General features: G+C 31.7%; 5 protein-coding genes across 7 annotated transcripts; 3 read left to right on the top strand and 2 right to left on the bottom strand.

Annotated features, from left to right (window-relative positions):
* Nucleotides 1-405: 405 nt before the first annotated feature.
* On the top strand, nt 406-8,433 carry LOC110813383 (2-oxoglutarate and iron-dependent oxygenase domain-containing protein CP2-like). 3 transcript variants are annotated; one of them, XR_015817421.1, is made up of 11 exons: nt 408-870; nt 1,898-1,945; nt 2,353-2,529; nt 2,602-2,752; nt 2,860-2,946; nt 3,698-3,822; nt 4,306-4,424; nt 5,404-5,518; nt 5,618-5,696; nt 6,239-6,782; nt 7,382-8,433. XR_015817421.1 is itself a non-coding variant. In XM_022040477.2 (9 exons), the coding sequence occupies exons 1-9, from the start codon at nt 571-573 to the stop codon at nt 5,651-5,653; spliced, it is 1,158 nt and encodes a 385-aa protein (XP_021896169.1). In that variant the 5' UTR covers nt 408-570; the 3' UTR covers nt 5,654-5,972. The 3 variants fall into 3 exon arrangements, 2 of the variants coding, with proteins under 2 accessions (XP_088070682.1, XP_021896169.1); XM_022040477.2 differs by lacking the exons at nt 6,239-6,782; nt 7,382-8,433 and having other exon boundaries at nt 5,618-5,972; XM_088214556.1 differs by lacking the exons at nt 5,618-5,696; nt 6,239-6,782; nt 7,382-8,433 and having other exon boundaries at nt 406-870; nt 4,343-4,424; nt 5,404-5,478.
* On the bottom strand, nt 6,197-7,532 carry LOC110813384 (Calcium-dependent lipid-binding (CaLB domain) family protein). The gene is made up of 2 exons (XM_022040479.2): nt 7,079-7,532; nt 6,197-6,759 (listed from the first exon to the last, which is right to left on the bottom strand). The coding sequence occupies exons 1-2, from the start codon at nt 7,530-7,532 to the stop codon at nt 6,257-6,259; spliced, it is 957 nt and encodes a 318-aa protein (XP_021896171.1). The 3' UTR covers nt 6,197-6,256.
* On the bottom strand, nt 7,700-9,652 carry LOC110813386 (Acyl-CoA N-acyltransferases (NAT) superfamily protein). The gene is made up of 4 exons (XM_022040480.2): nt 9,080-9,652; nt 8,913-8,971; nt 8,774-8,830; nt 7,700-8,276 (listed from the first exon to the last, which is right to left on the bottom strand). Exons 1-4 carry the CDS (start codon nt 9,650-9,652, stop codon nt 8,159-8,161), a joined length of 807 nt encoding a protein of 268 aa, XP_021896172.1. The 3' UTR covers nt 7,700-8,158.
* A 4,327-nt stretch (nt 9,653-13,979) lies between these two features.
* On the top strand, nt 13,980-15,110 carry LOC110813406 (E3 ubiquitin-protein ligase RHA2A). Its single transcript, XM_022040515.2, has one exon. The coding sequence runs from the start codon at nt 14,192-14,194 to the stop codon at nt 14,669-14,671; it is 480 nt and encodes a 159-aa protein (XP_021896207.1). The 5' UTR covers nt 13,980-14,191; the 3' UTR covers nt 14,672-15,110.
* Nucleotides 15,111-16,780: 1,670 nt separating this feature from the next.
* Nucleotides 16,781-19,545, top strand: LOC110813422 (LEAF RUST 10 DISEASE-RESISTANCE LOCUS RECEPTOR-LIKE PROTEIN KINASE-like 2.5). Its single transcript, XM_022040545.2, has 3 exons — nt 16,781-17,661; nt 18,049-18,114; nt 18,215-19,545. The coding sequence occupies exons 1-3, from the start codon at nt 16,923-16,925 to the stop codon at nt 19,243-19,245; spliced, it is 1,836 nt and encodes a 611-aa protein (XP_021896237.1). The 5' UTR covers nt 16,781-16,922; the 3' UTR covers nt 19,246-19,545.
* The last annotated feature ends 8,249 nt before the right edge of the window (nt 19,546-27,794 follow it).

The following is a 27,794-nucleotide window of genomic DNA, read 5'->3' as shown; positions in this document are numbered from 1 at the left end:
GAACCTTTGAATTTTTGTTAAAGTCAATGTTATAAATTATATAAATTATACATTTGCTCCACTTAGGCTTTTAATGGAAATTCGCTTGTTATGTTTTAAATATATAAACTAAAATATTTTATATACACATTAAATAATTAGTTTATTAATGTATAAAATACTGAGATAAATTTTAATAAACAAAATATTTTGTATTAAAATTTATATAAATTATGTGTATTATACCGAATCGAATTTAAGTTCGAACTTGAGTGTAAAGTGATCCGATAATTAAAAAAAAAAAATCTGACTCAATGCGAATTAAATTGGTTCGATTTTAGTTAAAAACCGACATGAAATTAACCGGTCTGATTCAAATTTCGTTGCGTTTAAAATACGCCGTGACCCTAACCTGCAGTACAAACTACCGCTTCTTCTTCCCTCGTCCTCATAATCCCCAAAATTACATTCACACCCACTAACGGCTCTCATTGCTCGGGAAGAAGGGAAAAATGGTGCATTCAGTTTCTTGCGCTTGAAACAATCTCTCTAGGAATCTGATCGGTACCTCTTGATCTCTGTAGAAGGAAAATGATGTCAATGGACGCTTCCATGGAGGGAAGAAAGGAACTGCAACCTCAGCAGGCGATCGTGAGAAAGGGGGATGAAAACGGAATCGGTTCTTTGACTATGAGCAGGCTGAGACTGAAGCCTAATACGGACCACCACCCCGATAGCTACGATGACCTCCAATTGGATTTCAGTCCCCTCCTCTTCAGCTCCCTTGAGAGGTACTTGCCATACTCCATGCTCTCTATGTCACGGGATGCTAAGGCTCAGTACATGAAGGACATTCTCAACCGATACTTGCCTGAGAGTGAGCGTATTCGTGTAAGTATAAATTGCAATGAATTGCATGTCTGTGTATTAATGTATACATGTGCATATCCGTGTCTGTACAAGTAAATTCAATGTGTATATGCGTGTTCCTGCCTTTATGTGGTTCTTCGTGTCAGCGTGATATGCAAAATTACTGGCGTATCCTGTTTGAGATTTGAACAAGAATCTGTTTGGAAAGAGAGCAAATATGTACGTTTGGTATATGAAAATAAGGAAGCAATACATTTGTACTGCTTCTACGTGCGTTTTTCATTTTCCCAAATTGCTTTGTGTTGCGGGGTCTAGTCTGTGGTATTCCTGCATTCTTCATCATATTTAGTTTTGGTGAGATTTTTACAGTCTGATTGGGCTTCTTTCAAACAGGTTTCTCTGCCAGGGACATTTGCGCAGGGATCCTCATTTAATATTGTATAAACTACTATTATCTTTTTCCTAACTTGGCCATTCTTACAAAAAACGGAAAATACAAATACTAAGCTGAGCGATGAGTTGAATAGGCTATATAGCCTTGCTTTCTGGAGTTGATTTTGTCACTTCTCATTGGCTGAGCCTTCTACCAAAGTTGTATTTGTTTTTAGGGTTGGATATGCCAGACTGCTTTTGCAGTCAATTGACGTTTGAACCCTGCAGTGGCTAGGCAGAAGACAAAAGTGATAGTAACATTTAACTAAATGGTCAATAAATTATTCTTGAATTACCGAGCATGAAAACTGGTGATTGTGCAGTTAATTTACCTTTGCGTCTCTGTTGTCATTATGTGGCGTGACTGACAAGGGATTTGTTTGCTTTCCACGTTCTCTCATCCAAACTCAGGAAGATAGTAACCCATGGAGCGTATGGCTGGATGGTAATCATGATGCACGTGGCCTAATGGCTGATCTTTCTTATAGTCTCTATTCTGATGCATCTTCTTTTGCTCGTTTGCGGATACTGTTCCCTTTTTCCTTTTGTGTGCTTGCATGTTTGTTTTTCCTTCAATCTGGTCAAACTATCGCTTATGGTCTTTGCTTTTGAACAGATTCAAGAACTTAAAGGATACAGGCAGAAGATTATATCGAATTACAAGGTATTCATGAGATGGATTTTTGTTGGTTGGTTTTTATAGGTTATTGACATATATATATCTAGATGTAAAATGGATTATAAATCGCTAATATCTGATAGATTATTGACATATATATGGCTAGATATAAAATGGCATTTGAAGGTAAATACATAAAGGAAACCCTTGCATTCTTTGCTGGCACCTTCATGCACTTTTCTGAATAACTCCTCCTTTCTTTAAAAAAAAAAAAAAAAATGTGTGCTGCATTGGTGCTCAGATTTTACAGATATGGGAACAGATAAGTAAAAGGTCAGAGGAGATATTGATTCCCGTGGAATGCACAAAGTTCTCCTTTCTGCTGACCGCATTTTAGGATTCTGCATCTGCACTGGCATGCATGTTTTCCTTCATTTTTTCTTTCTCTGCAGAGTAAGCATCGGGAGCTGTACACAATGAATGCAGAAAGCTTCTTTGTCCCTTCGTTTCTCAGAGCCATTAAAGAGAATACGGAGGAGAGTTTTAGGAGTATAATGGCTGAACAAACTCCAGGAATTTTCACATTTGAAATGCTTCAACCAAAATTTTGCAGATTATTGTTGTCTGAGGTGTAGTCTCTTTTCCTCAATTTATTTTTTCAAATACAAGTCATCTTTTCTTATCTAACTATAATTGGTTAGGTAGAGAATTTTGAAAGGTGGGTCCATGCAGTAAATTGTGGAATCATGCGCCCAAATACAATGAATGAATATGGTGTCGTTCTAGATGATTTTGGCTTTGAAACCATGCTTGGCCAATTGATGGATGTCTATATAAAACCTATATCCAAGGGTATTATCTTTTCCCTTAATGTTTATAAGAAAAAAGAAAATAGACATAATAATAGACAATTGAGGTTATGGATTAGGCTCATTCTTTTTTGGTTTGATTCTTTGCAGTTTTCTTTCCTGAAGTTGGTGGATCCACATTGGATTATCATCATGGTTTCATTGTTGAATATGGAATTGATAGAGATGTTGAGCTTGGTAGGTGCTCGTTTCAACCTTGCTCTCCTTTTTCCATTAAGTTTAACATAGAGATATTGATTCTTTGCCATGTTATTCTGATAGAGTTAAACGCTTCAATTCTTTTCATCTGCTTTTCATTTCAAAATGAGATGAAAAGGAAGAAGCAGTATGCTTAACTATTCATAATGAAATATCTGCAAGAAAGAAAATTCATTATGTCAATTAGAAATACTTTATAGGATTTTGTTTATCCATAAAACACGTTTTTTATAAATTTTTTATGTTGTTGAATTGTTCATTCTTAAATAAACAAACGCTTAATTAACTACGAATAGTGAAGTTGAGTTTTTGCTCTGCACAATTTCCTTTCTGGTCTTGGTGAGATTTTTGTGCTGTTATATTTTTGTTTTGGTGCCACTTAATTAGTAATGCATTTTTTGTCTGTATAATACTATTTCTGAAAACATCTCATATTTTGAAAAGAAAAAGAAACTTGTGAAAACATTTATTTGGTAAGTACTTATATACTATTTTTTAATTAGTAATGCATTTTTTGTCTGTATAATACTATTTCTGAAAACATCTCATATTTTGAAAAGAAAAAGAAACTTGTGAAAACATTTATTTGGTAAGTACTTATATACTATTTTTTAATAATGTTCTACAATTTTTCTTTGTCTCACAGGTTTTGTTATTTTTTCTTCAATTATGGGCACTAAAGTAGGACTTCATAAGTTTTTATGAAATCTTAGCAGCTTTCTATCTGTAGGATTTCATGTGGATGACTCAGAAGTCACCTTGAACGTCTGCTTGGGAAGACAATTTTCTGGTGGGCAACTGTTCTTTCGTGGCATTCGGTGTGATAGGCATGTGAATACAGAAACTAAACCTGAGGTATGCTAATATTTGTGATTTTTTACTTCTTTTTTTGTTTGGGCCCAGTAATTTAGCTTTCATATCAATATAAATACCTGTTCGACAAGCAATGCTAGCAAAGGCTAAGGATCACTTGAATTTCACTAGCTTCATGCAATCTTCACATTTGACTTAATAAGTGTGATTTGGTCTCTCTAAAGTCAACATGATTAAGGAGCAACTAGACAGGCTTGGCTTTGCAATCTCTTTCGGTCAACTATGATTTTTTTCTTCCTTTGCATTGAAAATAATTGTAAAAATTGTTAACATTCCCATAAATTTCACATTGCTTCTCTTCTTTGATTACTTTCTATTCAAAATGAAAGCAAGTAAAGAAAACCTTAGCGTTGACTATTTCATTGTCTTTTAATAGTACCTTCTTGCGTATGGAACCTCTTCTTTTTTCTAATTTTAATTAACAAAGTGGTTTTGTGATTGATTCTTTTTACTGTGTGTTACTAGGAAATTTTAGATTATTCTCATGTCCCGGGATGTGCAGTTCTTCACCGTGGGCGACACCGACATGGTGCTAGAGCCACAACATTCGGGCATCGCGTCAACTTAATTTTGTGGTGCAGGAGGTATCTTTTTCATCTATTTGTTATTAAAATTATAGAATCTGTAGCCTGCAGATCCTGTATAAGCTCCCTTGAAAGTCTGATATCTGCACAAGCTGCCTCATGGGTGGAGAAAACAAAAATAATGCCATCTACCGTCTTGATTCTTTTAAATAAGCATTTAAGGTGCACTTGCATGTCTTGTTGTCATCTTTTTTCATAGGGGCTCAAACATATTGTAATTTAGAAAGTCCAGCATCCATCCCTTTGATAATTACAAGATAAAATGAAGATTTAAAGCAACATTCACTGCCCCAGTGAAGTTTGAAGTAGCACAATAATGGAAATAATTTGTGACTTGAAATTTAATATCCGGGGTGATGGAGATTGTGCAATGCAATCCTAGTCAATTCTGAACTTCTTGAAAAGAATATTTAGTTCTCTGTATCTGTTATTAGATTTGTTCTTCCAATCAAGTAATATTTTTTTTCTTAGTGTAATCATTCTGAAGCATCATTTTGAAAGAGTATCTATAGCTTTTTTATGATTTATTTGCCAGTATTGGCATATAGTGCTTGATTAACATACTAAAGTTTTAGCATATAACAGTGATTAGCAGAAATGTAGTCTATATCTTCTGGAGCTATTAAGGAGCTTTGTTGGAGAAAGCCATTCATGTTTTTTCTGTCTTTTAATTTGTTATGGAAGGCTGAGAGCTTTCATTTTATTAGGCAGGTAACTGGCACTTTTTTCCATGGCAAATAGAATTTTTTTTTTTAAAATAACATGGGAAATAGAATTTACTTGTGCATTTGGAATTGACCTTAGTCAATAGTGATGCTGAACCTCAGCTGAAATATATTCTTAAAAGTTTGAGATATTTAGAATCTGGAGACAAATGCAAAAGTATCTACGTTTCTGCTACCTGTGTAGTTTTTGGACATAATGGATATTTGTATACTATTTTAATTTTACTCAAACTCCATATACAATCTTCTCTCAGTTCGATTTTTCGGGAGCTGAAGAAATATCTGAAAGATGATTGCTCAAGCTGGTGCGGGGAGTGCCAACGTGAAAAGAGAGAAAGGCAGCGATTATCAATTGCTGCAACCAAGCTGGTATTGTGAGATTGAGAGAGAGAGAGAGGGAGGATATTATGGAGATTTTTATTGTTTGTTAATAATAAGTTAATCTTCTGGTGTATCAAATGTTTTCAGGAACTTTTAGGCAGAGAAGGAAGATCTGCTCCTTAAGCTCTTGTCCGTACAAATTTTGCTTGTGGAAGTTGTAAAGAAGGTGAATTCACATATCCTTACCAGCCCACAGAAAGAATCCCCCTCTCCACCCCATCTCTTTATACACAGGGATTGAATGGTTGTGCCTATTCCTATTGCCATCTCTTGATACACAGGGAATGAATGGTTATGCCTAGTCTTATTGAAATTAGTACATTCAGTTGTCTGATAGTTGTACATTCACAGCCAACTACCTTTATTAGTCAACTTGAAAATAGGCTATGTTTGGAACAAATGACATTTTGTGAAATTTATTTCAAAATTCATGTTCATTTTAGCTAGGAGTGGATAAGTCTTTCATCAAAATGTTTTGGCAGTCCAAAGCTTTTTCTCCAAATTCCATTAGAATAACTTCTATGATGAATCGTATTTTTCAAAACTATGGAGTGAAAGTATAACTGCCGTAACTTTCAATTTGTTAGGTAATGAAGATGATGACTGCTTAACATAAACAACATTAATTTTCCAATAGCTAAGAGTTGATACTAGGACAACTAAAACTTTAAAAAGAAGCATCTTATTGAACAGGTGATGTTATTACAGGATACAATCACTTCTTTATCAAAAAGGAGGATCAGTTGATATTGTAAGACTAGCATCTTGTGAGCCTCCAGGAAAATCAAATCCAGACAAGAAGTCATCACCAAAGATTATGGCACCAGCTGCTAGTGCTCCAGCTCCAACTCCCATGCCAAATCCAGGCCCTGGCCCTCGTCCAGGTGCTGTTCCAGATGATGGCATGTTAACATAATTCTCAGTTCTTGGAAGAAACATAGGTATGTATCCAACATTAGAAGGTGGAGGTGGTGGAGGAGGAGTTCGTGGGGGTTGATAATAATTTCCACCAGCTGAATAGCTTGGTCCTCCCTGCAACAGGTTTGAATGGTTTGGAGGACATGCCACTGGATGATTATATCGAAAATTGTTCTGTGACGGACTATGTGGTGGGTGGGCTGAGGTTGAAGGTAGTGGTGCCGGACCAGAAAAGTAGGCTTCCCCTGATCCACCTACCGGCCACACTGCAATATTATTGCTATGATCCATCAGCAGGAGTCCTCCCTCACCTGCAAACAAAAAGTCATATCCAGTAAGCACTCATTTAAAGATTATATACAAACTTTAAAAGTATGTAGTAAAAATGGATGGTCACAAATTATAGCCAAAGTATAACAAAATATAGTCAAATCTAAGTAAAAACCAGTATCTCCAAATAGAAAAATAATCGGAAGAGGCAGCATAGAATTGCCCCAATTCTAGCTGCTATCATAAATAATGTAGGAAATGGAGAGACGAAAAACAGTCTCCCCAGATTTAAATCCTGTCAACAGCTCAGTTTAATTGTAATTACTGACAAAGATGAATCTAACATCAATCTCAGAATACCTGAGAATGAACTTGGTTCTTCCCTTTCTTTCAAGATACGAACTGAAATATCAACAAACCCTTGAGGTTTACTAGAATTTCCTTTGCGCAACTGGTAGCTCCCTGCTTCCTCTGTTCCTGACATTGCAGACTCCTCAGAAATTTTGCTGTGCTTTGTCATAAATTCTTTCAAGGCCACAGTGGCAGTCCCTAGGAGCTTTTCCCTTAGGAAAAAGGGTTCCCTGCTGTACACTTCAACATGAAGCATAATATCTTGCAAGTTTGAATCATCAACTGATATAGAAAACTTGGTTTTCCATACAGGATTCGCATTCCCAGAAGCATCAATTCTGGTGCAATATTTGTTGTTAGGATCAATCCATCCAACAGCAAACCATTGGAGCTTCCAAAATGAGGACGACCGCCTAAGCCCCCGTCCAGAAATCAGACAAACTTCAACACATATCTTTCCCATTGAAGGAAAACAGAGGGAAGATCAAGATGATCAGAGAACTCTGTTAAGGTTCTTTCTCTCCTCTCTCCCAAAAAAATTAAAAATTAAAAATTAAAATTAAAATAAAAAAGATAAAAGCTGATGCCAAGCTGCTCTTCCAAGTTTTGCATTACTAGAAGGGGGGGGGGCTACTTTACTTTTGTTGAGCAATATGCCCAATCTGTGTTACTTTTTGTCAACGTTTTTTTCTAAAAAGTGTATCACAGATGGGCAGGAATCTAGATAAGATTACAGTTCATATGGCCCAAAAATGTGGACTAAAATGTATACCTAATGCAATGAAAAAGATTCTCACTGATTATGTGGCCGGTAAAATTTAGAAAAGGGGGGGAAAAAAAGGCCAGAGCTCCTAGTCAAAAAGTTAATATTTTTCCAGATGGCGATAAGAAAAGGGAGAAAGGGGGTAAAACTTCACTTTATAATCTGTCATAAGCAGAGAGAGCATCAAATTCACTCTGCTGCTAGTATTCTTGATAGGATTTTCTTGATTTAGCCATCTGAATACTTCAGAGGAAGGCATAGTTTTACTATTTGTTAGGCTTCAAAGATGAAAAAGTTTACCAAAGTGGTGGAACTAACAGGAGTTTTCAGATCTCATGTCCCACGAATTGATTATCTTCACCACTAGTTGTGACAGTCCTAGTGTGCATCATTGTAGTGGAACCCAATATGTCATCTCCAAATCCACACGCTTTGAAGAACAACCTGAGAGAAGTTTTGAGGATCATGATAAGCAGTTATTACTTTTTCTCTTTATGCCCATTATCATCATGTGTAGAAACTCTTAAAATAATAGTGATATACCAACAGTCCCAAAGCTGAAATTAATAGAAAGATATCCAATCTATTATTTGTATTTTAATATGCACTCTCTTGCGTGTCAGACCAATTATACCAAAAGTTTAAGTTGATAAAAAGTGACCCAACATCTTGATTAGGAAGATAATAGACATCCCCAGGCTTGCTTTGAACAGCCCAAATATGAAGGTTCTCTCCGTTACTTTTTCTCCCAAGTCCCAGCAATTAGAAAACTTTCCGACTTTTATTGCCAATATGCAATTTAATAGTCCTAAAACATTTTGGGGGAATATAAGAATGCTTGAATTCATAGCTTAATTTCACATATTAATGGGAAAATAGGAAACTTGAAAGAGATTTTGGGCAACCCAGGTTGAAGATTTAAGAAAGATAAGTTGAATCACCTCTCATGTTCTGAACAAAGAGCTGATATGTCATAGATGTCTCTACTTGTCAGCATCCTAGAAAGAAGGAAATGAGAAATGTTAAGAATAAGAATTGAAAAAACAAGAAAAGAATGAAGCCTTTCCATCAACCAATTACCTCACAATCCTTTGAACAATCAGTTTTCCAATTCCCATTCTGCGCAATGGAGGAATAACCTGAATGAAATTTGAACAAATTATACATAATAGCATCGTCTATTAAGTGTCAAATCTGATTCCGGCAACAGATAAATCGGTTGATTGAAAAAAAAAAAGAGAAAGTACCATAACATCGTAAATGGAAGCAGTCAATCCACAATCAGAGACGGCCCGGCCAAAACCTACAAGCTGGCCATTGGAAGGACTGACCGGAATCACTCTCTGTAGCAAGTCTCCGAGAGGACCCCTTTCCTTTTCTCTCCTTTCTACGTTTAAGGAATAAGAATCGATTTCGTCATTAACATCTTGAGGCCTGCAGAAGACGGAGACGAGGATGGAGCTGTGAGAGAGAGCAATTCGCAGCTTGTCGACGTCTATCAATTCTTCAACTCTGCCGTCTTCGGGTTCAAATTTGGGGAAGCGATGGCAGGAGTAATTACAGGTGGTGCAGAGCTCTCTCAGTTGTTGAGGATCGATGTGTATTGGCTGGGTGGAGATATATACAGGCATCATTAATGGCGGTGCTACCGATGAAGATTTTAAATTGCGGCGGAGGTCGTTTAATGATTTTGTTGTGCTGCTTCTTTTTCTGCTTAACCATCTTATTTCCATGGACTTCCATGGATAACCATGACTTCTGTTTAGCAGTTTCTGTGCATGAGTGGCTGCTGCTGCTGCACCACCACCTACTGCCTCCATCTTCGCATCTCTACCTCCCGTTTTTTATCAGTTTCTAATGGCATGAGTTTTTTCTTGTAATCTTCTATATATATATATATATATATAAATCTTTTTTTAGAAAGTAGAACAGAAATTATGTATAATACCTCCCGGTTTCTAAAACTTTTAAAAAAAATTAAAATTAAAACATTCAATTTCATTTCTATTAATCTTGTAATTATTCTAACTAAAAATAAACCTCATAATATTTGTTTGATTAGAAACATAATATATTTATTAATCCAATTAAATCAATACAACTTTAATAATATACTATAGAGTTAAATATTTAATTTTATTAAATTAAAAATTATAAATTTTTAGTTTCTAAATTAAAAAAAAAACGATAACACAGGTTATATGTGAACTAACTCATGTCTTTTTTTTGTAATTATAAATTAATCTTACAATAGTTTATAATTATAAAATAATATATTTTTTAAATAGAATATATAAAAATATAATTTTACTCAAATTTATAATTAATTTATTTAAGAGTTATTTTTTCTTTAATCATTATGCATCATTACATGTATAAGTACATGTATAGATACATGCATGCATGCAAACATATATACACAATATATATTCGGTATAGAGTAGTGACTTGGTACATATTCTTCCTCACTAATTACTAGTAGTTCATTTATAAATCTTCACTATTAATAAAATATTAAGAAAGTTGAAGAACTTTCACTTTAAAAATAATAATATAAGATTATATCATACAAGCACACACACATATATATATATATATATATTTGTTTATCAAAATAATTTCAGAGAGATGAGTTGAAGGCATCAACCTGTTATTTATATGTATGGTTTATATTTAATACGTATAGTATGTATTGACCTTTATCTATAATTTTATTTGAATAATTTATAATTAAATTATATTAAATATATTATAATATTCATAAGCCGACTAATGTGTATGTATGTGTTTTAGCAAACAAAGGAAATTAAGCAATGTGCATTGAACCAACAAAATTTATGGAAATCAAAAATTAAAATAACAAGTTAGGCGTGTGGAGGGGAGACTTCGAGCTACACATCAAGACCATTGAACAGCATGGTCGGTCGATACGCGGATCTTTTTGGACGGCGGAGATTGCATCTCAAATCCTCTAATCTCTTTATTTAATCACTCCAAATATTTTATTACAAATTTTTCTAATTAGAATATTAATAACCACAGATCTTGCCTAATCTTTTCTTGATTTGAGTTGGTCTTCCTGTCTAAGTTAAAGGGCTTTTTTTTTTAAATTAAAAAACTAATTATATTTTAGGTTAAATCTTACACCGTCCAAAATGACCGGTTGGATTTAATTTAATTAATGTGATTAATTACTAATTTAGTAGTTCAATAAACCTACTTGTATGTCTCATAATTGGGCGACATTTCTCTCTCCCTATATCATCTCTTTAATTTTAGTCTAACTTTTCATTTATATAATTTATAAACCATTTATTTACTTATTTATTCCAAACATACAATTAATTTTTATATCACTCTTCGTACTACTTATATTTTATTTTTATTTTTTCAAAATTGTTTTGTTGTATTCATATTAAAAATTATATGTAGACTTAATTTACGTTAAAAATTAAAAAAAAAAACAAAAACAAAAACAAAATATCATCACAGAGAAACTGGGAATTCTCGTTTCCTTGCAGAATAAAAAGGGTATCTTCTTTACATCATTTAGTATGTAAATATTAATGTATGCATACATACATACACATATACACACACACACACACACATATATATATATATATATATATATATATAGGTAAGGATGTTTGTACGTATGCAGAGGAGCAAGTGGAAGTGGTATATAACAAGAATAAATGCAAGAAACGAAAGAATCAGGTGAAGCATTAAAGATAGAAAAGGAAATATGAGGATGGATTTGCAAGTGGGTCTACCAAATATCAACTCTCTGTCATCACTTAATGCATTTTCAATTTTTGGTGCTCCTTTTCTTTTTGGGTAATCCTCATGCCTAATTATATATAAGTTTGTGGCATGCGCCATGCTTATGATTCCATTGGGATCGCGTGAAATGTTAATCGTAAAATATATAATAAGACGTATAAATTAATAAATTTTAATTCTACGATCATCCCGAATCTTAACTCAACTTAGTATAAAACTTTTGATCCGAGTAAAGTTAATATATCTTAAGATGTACTAAAATTTATTTGGGTACATTTTATTTTTTTAGGGTTATAATGAGATTTTATTATGAGTTTTTGGACAGTCCGGTAAATAGCAATAATATATGGGTGATATTGGAAAAAAAATTAGGCAGTGTAAAAAATAGAAATTGAGTTAGGCAGGCAGGTTGTGGAAGAAGTGTGTTGACCCTTGACTAACGGCGGCGCACAATCCACGTGTGCTTTCATTCACTCTCTAATCATTTTGTCTCAATATGCCATCACATTCACGCCTCCCCCCCCCCCCCCCCCAGCCCCCCAAAACTAAATAAACCAAATTTCATGATGTAAAAGTAAAATTTTAATCTTATTTAATGAATATACAATAATGATAACATATATTAATAAATAAATTATCGTAAATATTATTAATTTAATTATATATAAAATAAATAAGATATGTTATACCACGATTTTTATTCAGATTGAATATGATTATACGATATATAATTTAAAATTTTAAATAGTGAGAAAATTAATTTACTTTAATCTAATTTAATTAAATAATTTATTTGTTTTTTTAAGTTAATTTAAACTTATATAATTTAATTTTAAAAAAAAAATAAAAAACAACCCATACTATTATTTTGTTATATTCTTATACTTCACAATTCAAAGGTTTTTTTATTTTTATAATCTAATACTAAATTTTATGACACAACTTGTTCTTCTTGACCCATTAAAAAAATTAATGATTTAAAAATATTAAATTAATACAAATTATGAATACTAATTGCCGTGCATATTGATTGGGAGTAAATTAAGAATTTTTTTCTTACACAAATTGAAGATCATTGAGATGTGACCATAAAATATCATAATTGCCGGATTTGAAAAAAATTTACAACATAATTTGGGATTTAATCAAAAAAAATAATCTAAAAAATCATTAATAATTAACTAAAAATTATAATTAAATTTCATTTTTTATATATACATATGACACAATTTTTACTAGTCCTACAAGTTGCACCAATTGAAGCTTGGTTCTCTCTTGTCATTTGCCTTCAATTTGCTTTTGTTTCACAATATGAATCAATGATACGTGTGACCCAATTTTTCATCACCTTAATGAATGATTATAACACGGATCGATGTCAATTAACGTACGACGATGGGGATCAATGATAAGTTTTCGTGTAGCAATTATTCGAATCATAATTTATGGTAGAGATATAGAGTATGATTTTTAATTAACATATACTATGTTATATTTTGAAGAAAAATACGTAAATAGTAATTGAAAATTTAGTTGAAAGTTTTCTATTATTTTAAATAGTTTAATATTTGTGTTATACAATAATTGATAATGATCGTATTTTAAATATTTTTTATAATTATAACTTCAGCTATCAACGAAATTAAAATATTTTATTAAACGAACTAATCAAGTTTAGTATCACTAGTTATAATTGTAAATATTCAAGCATGTTATCATTAAAGATCTCGTTAAAAACAATATTGGTACTTGAAATAATCACTTATTACATAATATTAACTTTATCTTTGTGTACTTCTTTCTTTACTTTGAGGCTTTTAGTGTTTATAATGAAATACATTGTCAAAGATAATTATAAATTTTTTTATAAAAATTAATTTTTAATATATCATGAATGTTAAATATATCATAAATAAAATAAGTGCGAATGTTCGAATAATTTCTTTATATTAAATGAAAAATTTTTTAAAAAAATTCAAAACGTACCGAAAAGACAACACTCAGGTGATTGTTTTGCCAACATAGCATGTGCTGTTCAAAGAGATGACGTCATTTTAACGGTGTTACATCGTTTGAACTGATAAATTTATTATTTTTAATATTTTGTAACTATTTTATTCAGAACTATCAGATATTAAATAAATTTATTTTTTAATATTAAAATAAAAAAAAAAATTATCGTCAATTAAAAAAAAAATGTAAATAAAGTACAAAATAATAAAAATTAAATGGTAAAAAAACTAATTACAAAGATAATAATTTGGATTAGATTTAATTAAGTATAATAAACATTACAAATATACTAAACATACCATTTAAAAAATGGGACCCCATCACACATGGCCTTCATCACACAAGAACCCAAATCTCATCGCTCTGGTACAAAACCTCCTGCCCTCTCATTTTACATGTGCACCTTCTCCTTCCTCTTACCCCTTCTCCCGGACTTCTCCATCTTCTATACATACACACATACAGAATCGTGTATACATATCTTTCCTCTGGCTATAAAACAACAAGTATATAGATAGATAGAGATATTCATACATACATCGAGAGGAAAAGAGAAGAAAATGGGATTACAGAGCCAACTGAACGACATCTCATCGGATTCAATCCCTCTTCTGGTGGTGGCCATGATCGCCGGCGCGATGAACCAGCTCCGCTCATTTCTCCACGGCATCTTCCAATCCATGGGCTTCCTGCCCCGACTGGACCCGGACCCGGACCAGGGTCGGTTCCTAGGCTCGGGTCTTGCCAATCTCGTCGTCCTCGCCGAGCAACTGAATATCAACCGCGTTTTCTCCTATCGCTACTGCTGCCGCGGCGATGGTTCCGATTGCGTAGTGTGCTTGTCCACGTTAAGGGACGGGGACCGCGTGCGCATGCTCGATTGCCGCCACGTGTTCCATAAAGATTGCTTTGACGGTTGGCTCGATCATCTCCATTTCACCTGTCCCCTGTGCCGCACTCCCCTGGTCTCCGACGAGCGCGTGGCAGTCACCCGGCGCCGCGTGGGTGGGGATTTACTTGCGTGGTTTCCGTTGAGATGATGCGCGCGCGTGCGCACCAGGTTGTCTATTGGATGGAGTAGTCCATAGCGGTGGTGATGATGTGCACGATCACGTCGACGATGATGATCACGATGTGATAACGGTGGTTTTTAACGACGACGACGATAGTTTTTACCGTTTCTTAACCTTTTCCAGTTTACAGAGAGTTGGTGGCCGTTTGGACCATGTGGCTACCCTTTTCTTTTTTTAGTTTCTCCTTTTCTGCTTTTTTATTTTTGTCTTTTTCTCTTCTCCATTTTTTTTTTTTTTGAAGGGCCCTCTTTCGTGGGCACTTTTTTTTTTAACCTTTCAACCGCTGTAAATTCTTTTCTTTTTTTTTTTTTTTTTTTTACAGTTTTAGTATTTGCAATAGGGGTTGGCACCTATTGTATGTAAAAACCATGCTTGGCTTATGAGAAAATGCTTCTAGTTCTGTTTCCTCAATGGTAAAATTTTTTGTGCGTGATTTAAAATTCATAGCATAAAAATTAATGGGTATTGTTCAAATTCTAATTAAAAATTTGTAAATTTAGAGGGAGCTTCACTTTTTCCTGTTGCTTTTTGGGTGCATGTGAATCCAGAAGAGGGACCACGAAGAGATGAAAGCAAAATAATATATAATAATAATAATAATAATTCACACTGTCAAATTTGCAATTAATGAGGGGAATAAAGTGGAAGAAACTAGAATGGTAGTAATTTTATAATTTGATTAAATTATTATTATTATTTTTAAATTTTTTACTTTTATTAATTTTATTTTTGTTTTTTTGTTAAAAAAAGTTTGATTAAAATATAATAAAAAAAAAGACACGCTTGTTGTCTTAATTTCATGTACTTTTTTTTTTTTTTTTTTCCATCGTGGTAATTATTGTAATTTTTAATGTTCAATTTTTTAATCTCGAGGTTGATTGATTTTGATGGATTAACTATTATATCCAATAATTAAATTAACTCTCAATGGGTAAATATGTTACGACTTTAATCAACAACATATTACTATTTTAATTTAACATTTTTTTTTTTAAATATATATGTTTAAATAATCAAGTAATACATTCATACCCCCTTATAATAAACTCTATTACCAACCATCTATAAATATATATAATTTGATTTGAATTTATAATTTTTTATATAAATAAAAAAATAATAATAATATTTTTTACTTAAACCGATTTAATTTAATTGGTTCGATAAATTTAAATTGACAAAAAAATATAAAATAAAGTAAGTCAAGGTAAGTTCAAATATGACCTATCAAATTTATTTAAAGTTAGCTCAATATATATTAAAAATATGTAAATATTATTATATTTATAAATGTATAAATTTTATATTAACGAAATTTATTAATAAAAATATTATCTTATAGATATTAAAAAATAAGAATAATATTTTTTTCCGAACATACTTAACTCGACATATCCAACTTAATCCGATATCTTTTTTTTTTTTTTTGTTAAATAACAAGTATTGGTAAGAACAAATTTGGATTGGCACAAAAATAAGAGGTGAGCAAGGCAAGAGAGGTTCATATTTGATCTATCAGTGCCAACCAATATATATATATATATATATAAAAGTATAAATACAAATATACACATTACTATATTTATAAATGCATATATAAATATCTATATGCATAAATGTAAATATAGAGGCCCAACAGGATCCAATTTCACTACATAATTTACATCCAAATAAATTTTTTTCTTGAAATAAAAAAAAAATAAAGGAAGCTCCTACCATAATGCATTATTATTCGTACTTAATTATTATAATATATTAATACATGAATAAGTAAAATTTAAATCCTTTAAATTAAATATTATTAATTATATATGGATAATTCATAATATAGTTATAAAATAGTAAAATCTATATACTAATAGGATGGGTTAAAAACCTTCCAATAGATCGGAAATATCTTCTACAATCTAGACCTAATTAACTTTTATTAATGGCGTTGCATGTATCTTCCACTCGCAGAGAAAGTACTTTACGTTAAGTTCTCTCCACTTTCTGCATAATTATGGACCACTTTCTGCGTAATTATGGATAAGCTTCGAAGACTTTTCTCAACATCGAAGTCTTTTACCAAGACGACCCTGTGTCAACCATGGCGGTCAAGAAACACAGAACAGAAACCAAATTAAATACTACACAGATCATCTTCTTCTTCCCCAAACGTAATCTCCTCCTCTGCTCTAAAATCTCACCTCCGTAACCATTTCATAAAACTCCAGCCATGAAAAACAAACAACCATCACCACTCCCCACTGCTCTATTTCATATCTTCTTCTTCTTGTCCGCCATGGAAACCAAGGGAAGGCCACTTAATCAACAGATCTGTTCATCTTCTTGCGGAGAAATCACAAACATCACTTACCCATTTCGCCTCACCACCGACCCAGTAGGCTGCGGCGATGTCGACTATGAAATCTCTTGCAAAAGAAACAGAGCCCTCCTCGAATTCAACTCAGGAAACTATTACGTGAAGAAAATCTCTTACGACCAGCGTATTGTCCGCCTTCTGGATGTTAATTTGTCTGACAGAAGATGCAGCCTCCCGAGCAAGTCTCTCTCGATCGATGAACTTTTCTTCGATAGTCGATACAGAGGGATGCTGCTCAACACGGACGTAAGCTTTCTCAGGTGCTCGAAGAAAATCAGCGACCCGGATTACAGGGAAGTTCCATGTCTGGCTGGAAACTCGTCAAGTTTTTTCTACGCTCATTACTGGAATTTTCGCATCGTGACTCTCGGCGATCCTGTTCCTGAGTTCTGCTCAGTGATTTCAAAGGCTCCGGTGGTTTATGAGGATGTGAAGAATCCTTCTTACGAGACTATCCAGAGGATGCTGGCTTCTGGGTTCGACCTTTTATGGTCTGTGGAGTGCAGGGATTGCGCTGAAATTGGCCGTGGTTGTGTCTTGGACTCCATTGACACTGATAAAACACTTTCTATCTTCAAATGCGAGAGTTCCGGTAAGTTTTCTTATAAATTTGTTTCACTTCCTTTTTTCTTTTCAAATCTTGATTTCTGAGTTTGTTAGTATCAAATCTTGTTACCAGACTAGAATGTAGAATTGAGATGTTTGATTATCCATAGGGCTAAGGTAATTCAAGGTTTACTTACTGTCTGTTGATGTAGTTTGATTGTGAAAATATTTTGTATATATAATGAAGAATATACTGTGCACATCTTAGGCATTATTTTAGGAGGAAAGTTTGATATTTTGTCCAGGTTTTATCCATAAATATAAGCATACTTGTCTAACTATAATTAAATCTTATATCTTTTATTGGTTCACTATTTATGTTGTGTAATTGTATGCATATTAGGAATTTATTTTCTTAACACTGTCATTGCAGGTGAAGAAAACTACCTTCTCCACTTGGTTTTGGCTCTCTTGACAAGTATCATATACTTAATTTTCGGTGAGTGAGATTTCAGTTACCCCACGTGAAATCTGATTGTATTTTATTAGCTTTTGATTATATCTGCATCCTCAATGAACTTTTAACTTGTGCTTTTTAGGGTTAATGCTCATTGGAAGATATATAATTGCTCCCCTAGTTGTGTTTGTCTTCCTTATCCACCAATACAGAACACTAAGAAAGGGAAAGTATGTTAACTTGGGGAAACCTAATGAGAAAAATCAGCTTAGAAGATACTCATATGAAGATATACTTGCCATGACTGACCACTTCAGAGAAAAGCTAGGCCAAGGCATGTTTGGATCTGTGTATAAAGGACAACTTCCTGGTGGTGGCTCAGTTGCTGTTAAAATTCTCGATGATCACAATCTCTCTGCAGAAGAATTCATCAATGGAATTTCTTCTACAATCTCCAAAATTCACCATCCCAACCTGGTACCATTTGTGGGATTCTGCATTGAGGGGTCTAATCGCGCCCTTGTCCATGAGTACATGACTAATGGTTCCCTTGACGAGGTTATATTTCCCAAGAGAGGAAAAATAAACTCATTAACTTGGGAGAAACTCGATGGAATTGCGTTAGGAGTAGCTCGAGGAATCGAATACTTACACGTACATTATCATAATCATTTAGATATCAAGCCAGAAAACATCCTGCTTGACAAAAACTTTGTCCCCAGAATCTCAGACATCGGTTTAACGAAATTCACATCGAAGAACTACGGTTTTCTATCAAGAGAAGCAAGAACAAAATACATGGCTCCAGAAGTTCTATCGAGAAATTTTAGCGGTGTTTCGGAAAAATCAGATGTTTATAGCTTTGGGATGTTGTTGTTGGACATTGCTGCAGGAGGAAGAAGGAATGTGAGAGAGATGACAAGGGATTTAGAGTTGCCTTCATGGGTCTACGATGCGCTGAGTGAAGGAAGAGATTCAGAGGTTGAGAATGTAAGTGATTTTGTGGAAGAGATAGTCAGAAAATTGTGTATAGTGGGGTTCTGGTGTATACAAATTAAGGTATCAGATAGACCTTCCATAGCCGAAGTTGTGGAAATGTTAGAGGGAAAGTTTGAGCATCTTCCAATCCCTCCAAATCCTTTCTTGTCTTCTTCTCCAAGTCCTCCTGCCTGAGAAAGTAAACTCAAATGATAATTGATCGGTTGTCAATGGCGGCTTGACTTTTCTAAAATTCTGTGGAAAAAACACATTATAATTCTTAGAACTTTTTTTTTATAATTTTCGCACTGTAGGGAAATTTGTTTGGTTGACTTGTTGACTTAATACTTACGTAGGGCTACTACATGCAAACTGTAAAAAGGTATCTTATTTGTCATAAGACAATTAATAAAAAAGCAAATTTGTAATTGAAAAAATAAATTGATTAATTAATTAATTTCCAAAAATAATGCTTATAACAGTTTAATTTTAATATATTTTTTATTATAGTTTGGTCATTTATATTTTATATTTATTTTAAAAGTCTAATTTTTATCTATTCTTATGGAAAAAAAAAACTAAAATAATTAAGTTATGTTCGAAAATTTTTAATAAATATTTATTATTATTTTAATATTTTTTTGGTATATAATAAATAAAAATTTAAAATATATATATAATATTATAACGAAAAAAAAATGATAAAATCAAAATTTTAAAACAAATTTAATAATAAACCTTAAAAAATTGGCTCAGTGTGGAGAGACGCAGGGCCCATCTACTTTGTTGCAGGCCCATTTGGTATAACAGATGAGACCCGGTACACATCCTCCTAAAGTCAACGCACACAAATAGGGCTCTATGGACTAGTAGTTGACCGGATTGGACTATAATGTTAAATTATTACTTTATGATAAAAATTAACTGTAGATAATAAAATTTGTAACACTATATTATACTTTATATCTTATCAAAATTAATAAAAGTATAAAATAAATTTATCAAATTTCACGTAGGGTTTTATAATAAGATTTTAGTTGTTTTAAATCTTATTAGAATTATAACTTCTGATTTGAACTACGTGTGGAATTTTTATTAAGTAAATTTTACAAAATTTATCATATTTTTCTTAAAAATTCGTACAATTCTTAGATTTTAATAAATATTTAATTATGTAATATTTTTTAAAAATAATTAATACTAAATTATTACAAAAATATTAAACACATGGTAATATGTATATACTGACACCTCAAGTTTGAGAATGTCTATCGAACTCTCAATTGGCTCGATATTATTATTAAAATTATTATGTTTTATGTGAATATCACGTTCGTTACTTTATTAATAATAATTTATTTATAAATTTATGATAATAAAATTAAATTAATATCGATATATTTATTACGATTTTAGATAAAAAAAAATATTTTTTAAGAAAATTAATATTTTTTTAATTAAAATAATAATAATAAATTAAAATAGGATGGTAATTTTTTTTCCTCCAAAAAAATTACCTCGTTGCTATTGTAAAGCAGATTTAGCGACCTGATATTTACTCACCATGTTAAAAAAAAAGGGGTGTTAAAAGACAAACAAAAAGATAAAACTTTACTGTGCTATTTACCAACCTCATGAGAGTAAAAAAGAAAAAGGTAAATTTTTTTCACCCCCCCCCCCCCCCCCCAAAAATAAATAAAAGCGGTGACTCACAGTCACAAGCAACGCATACTTGTAGCTTGAAAAGGACTCGTCAGCTGCTCTTTCACCTACCAAAAAATAATTGATTTCGTTACTATGTTTTTTAATTTTTACTTTAATTGTTACCTACCTCGTTAATTTATATACTTTTAAAAAAATTTTAACTTAATCTCTCTAATTAATTTTCTATCAACCGCGACACGTATTTATCTTTTAATTTATAATCGTGTAAATAAATATCATATCAACTAACACATAAAAAAATATATATATAAATTAATTTGACTGAAAATAGTGATAAAAACCAATTTAAACAAAGATTAAAAAATCAGTAAGGTTTAAGGCAGAGATTGATAAACGATGCACTTGAAAGGAATTTTGGAGGCTGCCAACTTTTTCAGTGCGTCTGGTAACTTAATTTTAACTGCAAATTCTGAAGGCTGTAAAATTTGTCTCCTCATTATTGTACTCATCTTCAAAAGTTTACGTACGATTCATTCAGCAGTATTTATATACACACGTGTAATATATGTTTTTTTTTTTGTAACACTTTTGGCACACAACTTAATTCAAATACCCAAATTTGTGATAATCAAATATATGCTTCGTTGCAAAGCAAATTAGTACACGATAGGTGTGTGTAAGCGATGCATGCCCAGTAGCATTACAAACAAATCCAAACCCATGAAAGGAAAAACACCCAAATAACTTAAAAAGAAGAAGCTACCTCGTATGCATCTCTTACATCCCCCATTTAATTCAACCTAAAAACTAAGGGCATATACGTAAAAACGACGTCGACCGAGGGTCAAACTTGGAATTTAGTAAAAAAAAAAAAAAAGAGGAGAAAGGTAAATTAATTTTGAAGTCGAAGAAAAAGAAAATGGTACTGCGAGTTAAAAGTAAATTAAAAATCGGACCGCTACCCTCAATTCCCCGCAATGCAATAATATCCCTCTCCCAATTCTAAAGCATAAAAGAAATCAGGAGAGTGAAAATTGCAAAGCTTTTTGTTTTTGGTTTTCTTTGTTCTTTTGCCATCAGTTTTCACCCGTATTTACGAAAGAACCATTCCCCGTCTCGCCGCGACCGCTCGTCGCCGTCGTTGTCGTCACCGTTTGTTGTCCGTTCGCCGCCGCCACCGGAGTCGAAAAATCCGTGCCGGTGGCTGCGGATCATGGCTGGTATTTAAGTTAGGGAGAGGAAGAAGAAAGCAAAAGAGAAAGATGGTGTGTGTGGATGCGTAAGCTCAAAAATTATAAATAGGTAGAGAAAAGCAAATGAGGAAGCGAGAGAGAGAGAGAGAGAGAGAGAGAGAGAGAGAGAGAGAGAGAGAGAGTGCATGAGGCTTGGTGAGATATAGGGCGATGAGGGGACATGATGGGTCGTATATAAAGGCGAGATTATAGCTTTTTGGATTTTTTCTTTATATAATATGTCTCTGCGTGTGTGTATATATATATATATACATAAAGATATACATATAGCTAGTTTATAGAAATTTATCAACCATGATATAAACTATTTTATCAATATCACATTAAGCAGTATATATATATATATATATATATTGAATAATTATAACTGAGGATTAAGCTTAAGTTATTGTTAAAGTGAAGGTTGAAAATGATGGGTCCAAGGAGTGTAAGGGCATGTTTGTGGGGAAATGCAAATAACTCCACTAACTCGATTTCCAAGGCTCTTGGAGTTTTCATATTTATGCTCCATGGAGGACAAGAAGAGAGGAAAAAAAAAAAAAGTGGGTGTTAGAGGGGGTTTGTTTGTCTCCGTATGTGAACGTGGCTCGATTTGCTGAAAAATCTGAAACTATACACACACATATATTATATATATATATATAACATAGTGGGTGTGTAAAAACGAGTCGAGTAGGACTGAGTCTGATGAATCACTCGGGTCGAGACAAAAATAGTGTTGATGGCCAACTTTTGAATTTTATTACCATATAATTGAGAGTGAGAGTTCTTTAACTTTAGTTTTTAACCCACTAATAATTATTTTTAACTTATAAGTTGTACATTAATTTTACCATATTGAGAAGTGGGTAAGTGGGTGCGGTGAATATGCATGAATACCCATTTATTTAGGCAAAGAATATCTAATTAATATATATAAAAAAAAAAGTAATGAAAGATATAACAATGATTGTATATATATATATATATATGTATTTATATGTGCTAGCTGTGCATGCATACTTGTTAGGTACCACGATGGCCCAAAAGATTAATGTGTAACAAAATTAAATTTAAAGTTTTAGCTTTTTGGTTGATTTGTTGAGACGAAAATGGAGATGAACTTTAAGGCAATAAGAGAAAGAGAAGTCAACTTTAAAACAAAATCATTAGTGTTAGGTGGTAATTAGATTCTTCTTACTATGTGAATATCAAAAGAAAGGTTATGATTAATTATGTTTCTTGACTTTTCGAACTCCATTACTATATATATATACATATATATATATTTGCTTTTCATATATGTATATATATATACATATATATTATAGCTTTATGTCACATGCCTCCATTTTTTCGGTTGTTTATTTGATGGTGCTCTATACTTATCTATATTAAAGCTTATGCACCAATTATGACTTGCTTTCCACATTTAAAAAAATTATATATACATTTATATAATTATATATAATTGGACAATTTATTTTATGGTAATTATGTTTGAAATAAATTAACTTTGTCTATAATTTTTTTTTTTTATATATATATAAGATTCAAGCTTAATTTAATTACAAAACGACAACATTTTGTTATACATTAATATAAAAAATTTCCGTTATTTAAAATTAATGAATTAACACATTTTTTACTTTATAAATTAGTTTGAATTAAAAAATGAATTAATTTTTTTTTGATAATTTATATAATGAATTGAAAATTTTATATAAATTTCAATTCAATACAGAACGATTTATTGGATTCAATTTAAATCAAATTACGAGCGTTGTTAATTATGAGATAAAGATTTTTTAGCCACTAAATATTAATTTTTTTATAAAAAAAAATTGTTTTCAAAAATTATAATTTATACTAGCTATATAATACCATATATATTATTTATTTAATAAATCTCCTCTTAATGTAATTAAGTATAGTTGTAATATTTTAGAAATATATGAAAAAATAACTCATTGATAATATAAATTTTCAAAATGATTAGTGATGTAGACTCCTTGGATTGATAGTATGGATGATTAGTGATTCCTCACTAGCTAGTCAATTATAGGTTGGATGGTAAAATAAAATTAATTAATTAAACAATTAATTGACTGATTAGTTTAATTAATCAACCAATCATTTTGTAAAAAAATTAATTAAAACCCGTAAATTAATATTGGAAAAATTGTCTTATTTGAGAATTATAATATAAACTTTGAATATATAAGCATGTGCATAATGATGATTGATAGAATTGACACAACCAAAATAGAAATATCTACAAAAACTTACAAGCAAGTCAACTCATATAGCACAAGCTTTAATACAAACATCTCCAAATTACATTTCCCTATTTTTTTATAAAAATAAAATAATTATTTATTGCTATTATATTTAATTAACTTTATTAATATAATTAATAACATACTTAATGCTTATTTTTATTTTGATTTATCAGTACAATTATCAGAATAATATTTAACACAGTTAACATCGAAATGTTATTTTGTTTATATCTTTATTTTATTTATATTATACTTTCAATCATAATTTATATAATTAAAATTATTATCAAACGCAATCTAATATATAATTAGTTAAAAGTCAAAAATAAACGAGAAGAAAACATGCCGAACAACTAAATCAAGTTATGTCAAGTCGAAGAGCTTGACCTAAGTTTGACTCAAGTCAAGATAGATAGAACCCTTTAATTCCTTAATCGTCGGAACAATAACAAAAAAAAAAAATTGAAAATTTATTTAGTACCTAAGAATATTTTCATAATTATATATGTCAATCAGCGATAAAGATTCCAATAATAAATCATACATGATTAACCTATAAATATATGAATTTTATATATTTTTACAAATAAATATATAAAACAACCCAATTATTATTTTTTTTTTCTCAATTTTGTAATTTACAAAACTTACCCGTATGTGTATGTGGGTATGCACATATATGTGTATACACAAAGTTTGTCAAATAAAGTGGGGTAGTTAGCCTTAGAAATTAAGAAATAATGGCACTAGTGATTTGTCTGGTTTGAGGCATGATTTGGGAAGACATTACCAAAACACCTTTTTTTTTTTTTTAGGTTTGATGGACGGGGGAAGTTAAACCTAACGAGTAAACAAGAGAGAAAGTGCAAATTGGGGGGACCTCTAAAATTCAACTTTACCTTTGGATTTGTCTATTCCATCATAACCCCAAAAAAAAAATTAAAAAAAAAAAAGTGCATGTATAAAGCCTATTCAATAGTCAGCCATTGCAATTCTCATCTTCTTGTTTCTTTTCATACATATATATATATATATATATTTATATTACTTAATAAAAAATAAATTTTAATTTACTTTTAATTTATTATTAAAATTTATATATTGACTCATGTCTTATGCAAAATTACTATATTTAATAGTATTTTTTTTAAAAAAATAAGTAGGATACCGACCAAAGGATAACTTATTTGAGTTGATGCTACCATGCTAAACTTGTCCAGCGTAACATTTGTGCACCTTCACAGTGAAAACCGTCTGATCTTGATCAAACGGTTTATATCTAGCTTTTCACCCGGGGACTGACTTTTTTTCATTTTTGAGTGAAGGGGACTGATTTGATATGTCGAGAATCGTTAAATCCAATCCATTTGAACCATGATAGACCAATTATATAAGTGGGTCCCGATACAGCAACTTCCACTCTCGGGGAGTGCTCCACTTTCCCAATCTGCGCGTTAAATCTGAGCCGTCGCCAGTCGGGCTCGACTGACGTTTAAACGCGACTCGGTTTTCCTACGTCACTACCACGTCATTAACACATCATAATTATTTATATTTTAATCCCGCACGAATTGAAAGTATTACTAAAAGTGAGATAATGGCTCTAAATAATGAAATTGTGAAAAAAGCAAAACCACTCGCCCTCTGTAGTGTGGGGCGACACTGCTCCAAAGTAAAATGGCATAGTAAAGTTGGAGAGTGTGTCTCAGAGTGCGGATGGAGAGTGTGATAAATTTACTGGCTAAGTAGGAGAAAAGCAATCATTGGATACTCAACGGTCATCAGAAACGCTGACAATTTGTGTTGTGGAACAAAAGGTGCCACGTGTCCCACTAGCTGTCGCTTCCACGGCGAACAGAGAGCGGCGCATGGGCCTCGATCCACACAATCTTTCCTCCAACGAAAAAAAGCGGGACCCACAGACCCCGTTTTGAGCCGTTTCAAGCCGTCAATCTGGCCACATACGGCGATCCGTTTTGAAGGAGAGACGACTGAGATCACACGCACTTGCTCTTGCATTGGATCCTGCATGGGTTGTGGTAAATTGTGAAATCTTGGTTTTTACCATTTATTTTTTTAATTAAATATTATTTTTCGTTTTTAAAATTATAAATTTTTAACATAAAATTGAAGCCAATTAAATATTTAATTTAAAGAGAAAATACAATTTTATTTATTTATTTTTTAACAAATTATAAAAAATTTGATTGGTTATGTGGTGAAGGAGGAAAGAGTGTGTGAAAAGAAGTGAAAGTGGTGATGGGAGAGACCTCAAAAGGGTGTTTTTTTATGAGTCAATGACACTCTTTTTCACGGTCCAAAGTTTCTTTCATTTGGTTGTTCTAAGTAATTGTCTTAAATAAACTTATTTGTAAGTAAAATATAATTTTAAAGGTGTATATATATATATATAGAGATTTATGTTATTTGATGTATTATTTGTTATTTTTTTAAATGTTTTTTGACGAAAGACCAAAATCTCTTAATAAACTTTTAAATTCGCAAAATTAAAATTTTTATCGTCGATGTTAATGAATCTTAGATCGTAAAACGAATTAACCAAAGCTACAAGTGATGAAGACATATTAGGTTAAACATAAAAAATGCTAAGGTGTATAAGGTGTGCACGTCAACTTCTTTTCATTGAAAGTACAAATACTTCATTTTTATCTTTCGAACCTCTAAGTACAGAAAAATATATAAATTCTATTAGAATTTTCTCTCAAACTATCATATTAAATTATCTTGTGATTATTGTACTCAATGTATTTTTTAATTAAATTTTCTTAAAACTGAAAAGAGTTTATATATATCGTTGAGTTGAATATAAAATAAAAATTAATTCAATACCGATTTTGGAAAAAAATAAATTATCAAAATTACAATACCAAAATAAGAATTAACCCGAGTCCAAAGCCTTGGTTTGTACCAAACTTTTGATACTTAAAAACCCAAAAGTCATGGGCTATGAGAAACACAACAATCGTATTTGGGCCAACAATTAATCTCTTAGTTTTTTATTTCATCAAGAGTGGATTTTTTGTGTCAAAATTTTTAATTTGTTTAAATATATTATTTATATATTAATAATATAGTTTTAAATGTTAAGAAATAGCATATATATATATATCACATACTATTTATGTATTTAATATTTATATAGTGTATGTAATACAAATATATATTATTTGTATATATTATTGCAATAAACTCACTTTATTTGAATACGTGATTGTCAACCAAAATATCTAAATATCCCTTTTAATTCTGAGAATATTATATTATTAGTAAATAATGTATTAATTATTAGAACAGCTTGATTTGCTCAAGAGAGTTGTGTTCATGATGGAGGAAGTATTTTGTTAATTTTTTATATTAATCGAAAAATCCTAAAAATTCTCTAACCAGACAAAATTAGAAAAGCTAATTTGATTGTAGGTAGCTTAAGGCTTCTGTAAAAAGCCCACGTTTAGCTGTCAGGGTTCACGCGAAAAAAGCTGCCGGTGGACTGAAAGAAACTCGCCGGATCAAATCAGTTCACTGATTTATTTTTGAAGAAAGCAAA

The sequence above is a fragment of the Carica papaya genome, chromosome 2 (genome assembly GCF_054855325.1).
Source record: "Carica papaya isolate Zhongbai chromosome 2, ASM5485532v1, whole genome shotgun sequence".
Lineage (NCBI taxonomy): Eukaryota > Viridiplantae > Streptophyta > Magnoliopsida > Brassicales > Caricaceae > Carica > Carica papaya.
This window is presented reverse-complemented; position numbering and strand designations above follow the sequence as displayed.

Coding starts and splice junctions, on each gene's coding strand:
- LOC110813422 (XM_022040545.2), top strand. CDS start 16,923: ATGAAAAACAAACAACCATCACCACTCCCCACTGCTCTATTTCATATC. Junction 17,662..18,048: donor CTTCAAATGCGAGAGTTCCG/GTAAGTTTTCTT, acceptor CTGTCATTGCAG/GTGAAGAAAACTACCTTCTC. Junction 18,115..18,214: donor TATCATATACTTAATTTTCG/GTGAGTGAGATT, acceptor TGTGCTTTTTAG/GGTTAATGCTCATTGGAAGA.
- LOC110813384 (XM_022040479.2), bottom strand. CDS start 7,532: ATGGGAAAGATATGTGTTGAAGTTTGTCTGATTTCTGGACGGGGGCTT. Junction 6,760..7,078: donor AGAACCAAGTTCATTCTCAG/GTATTCTGAGAT, acceptor TTTTGTTTGCAG/GTGAGGGAGGACTCCTGCTG.
- LOC110813386 (XM_022040480.2), bottom strand. CDS start 9,652: ATGGAGGCAGTAGGTGGTGGTGCAGCAGCAGCAGCCACTCATGCACAG. Junction 8,972..9,079: donor CTTCCATTTACGATGTTATG/GTACTTTCTCTT, acceptor AATTTCATTCAG/GTTATTCCTCCATTGCGCAG. Junction 8,831..8,912: donor ATTGTTCAAAGGATTGTGAG/GTAATTGGTTGA, acceptor CCTTCTTTCTAG/GATGCTGACAAGTAGAGACA.
- LOC110813383 (XM_022040477.2), top strand. CDS start 571: ATGATGTCAATGGACGCTTCCATGGAGGGAAGAAAGGAACTGCAACCT. Junction 871..1,897: donor CTGAGAGTGAGCGTATTCGT/GTAAGTATAAAT, acceptor GCTTTTGAACAG/ATTCAAGAACTTAAAGGATA. Junction 2,530..2,601: donor GCAGATTATTGTTGTCTGAG/GTGTAGTCTCTT, acceptor ATAATTGGTTAG/GTAGAGAATTTTGAAAGGTG.
- LOC110813406 (XM_022040515.2), top strand. CDS start 14,192: ATGGGATTACAGAGCCAACTGAACGACATCTCATCGGATTCAATCCCT.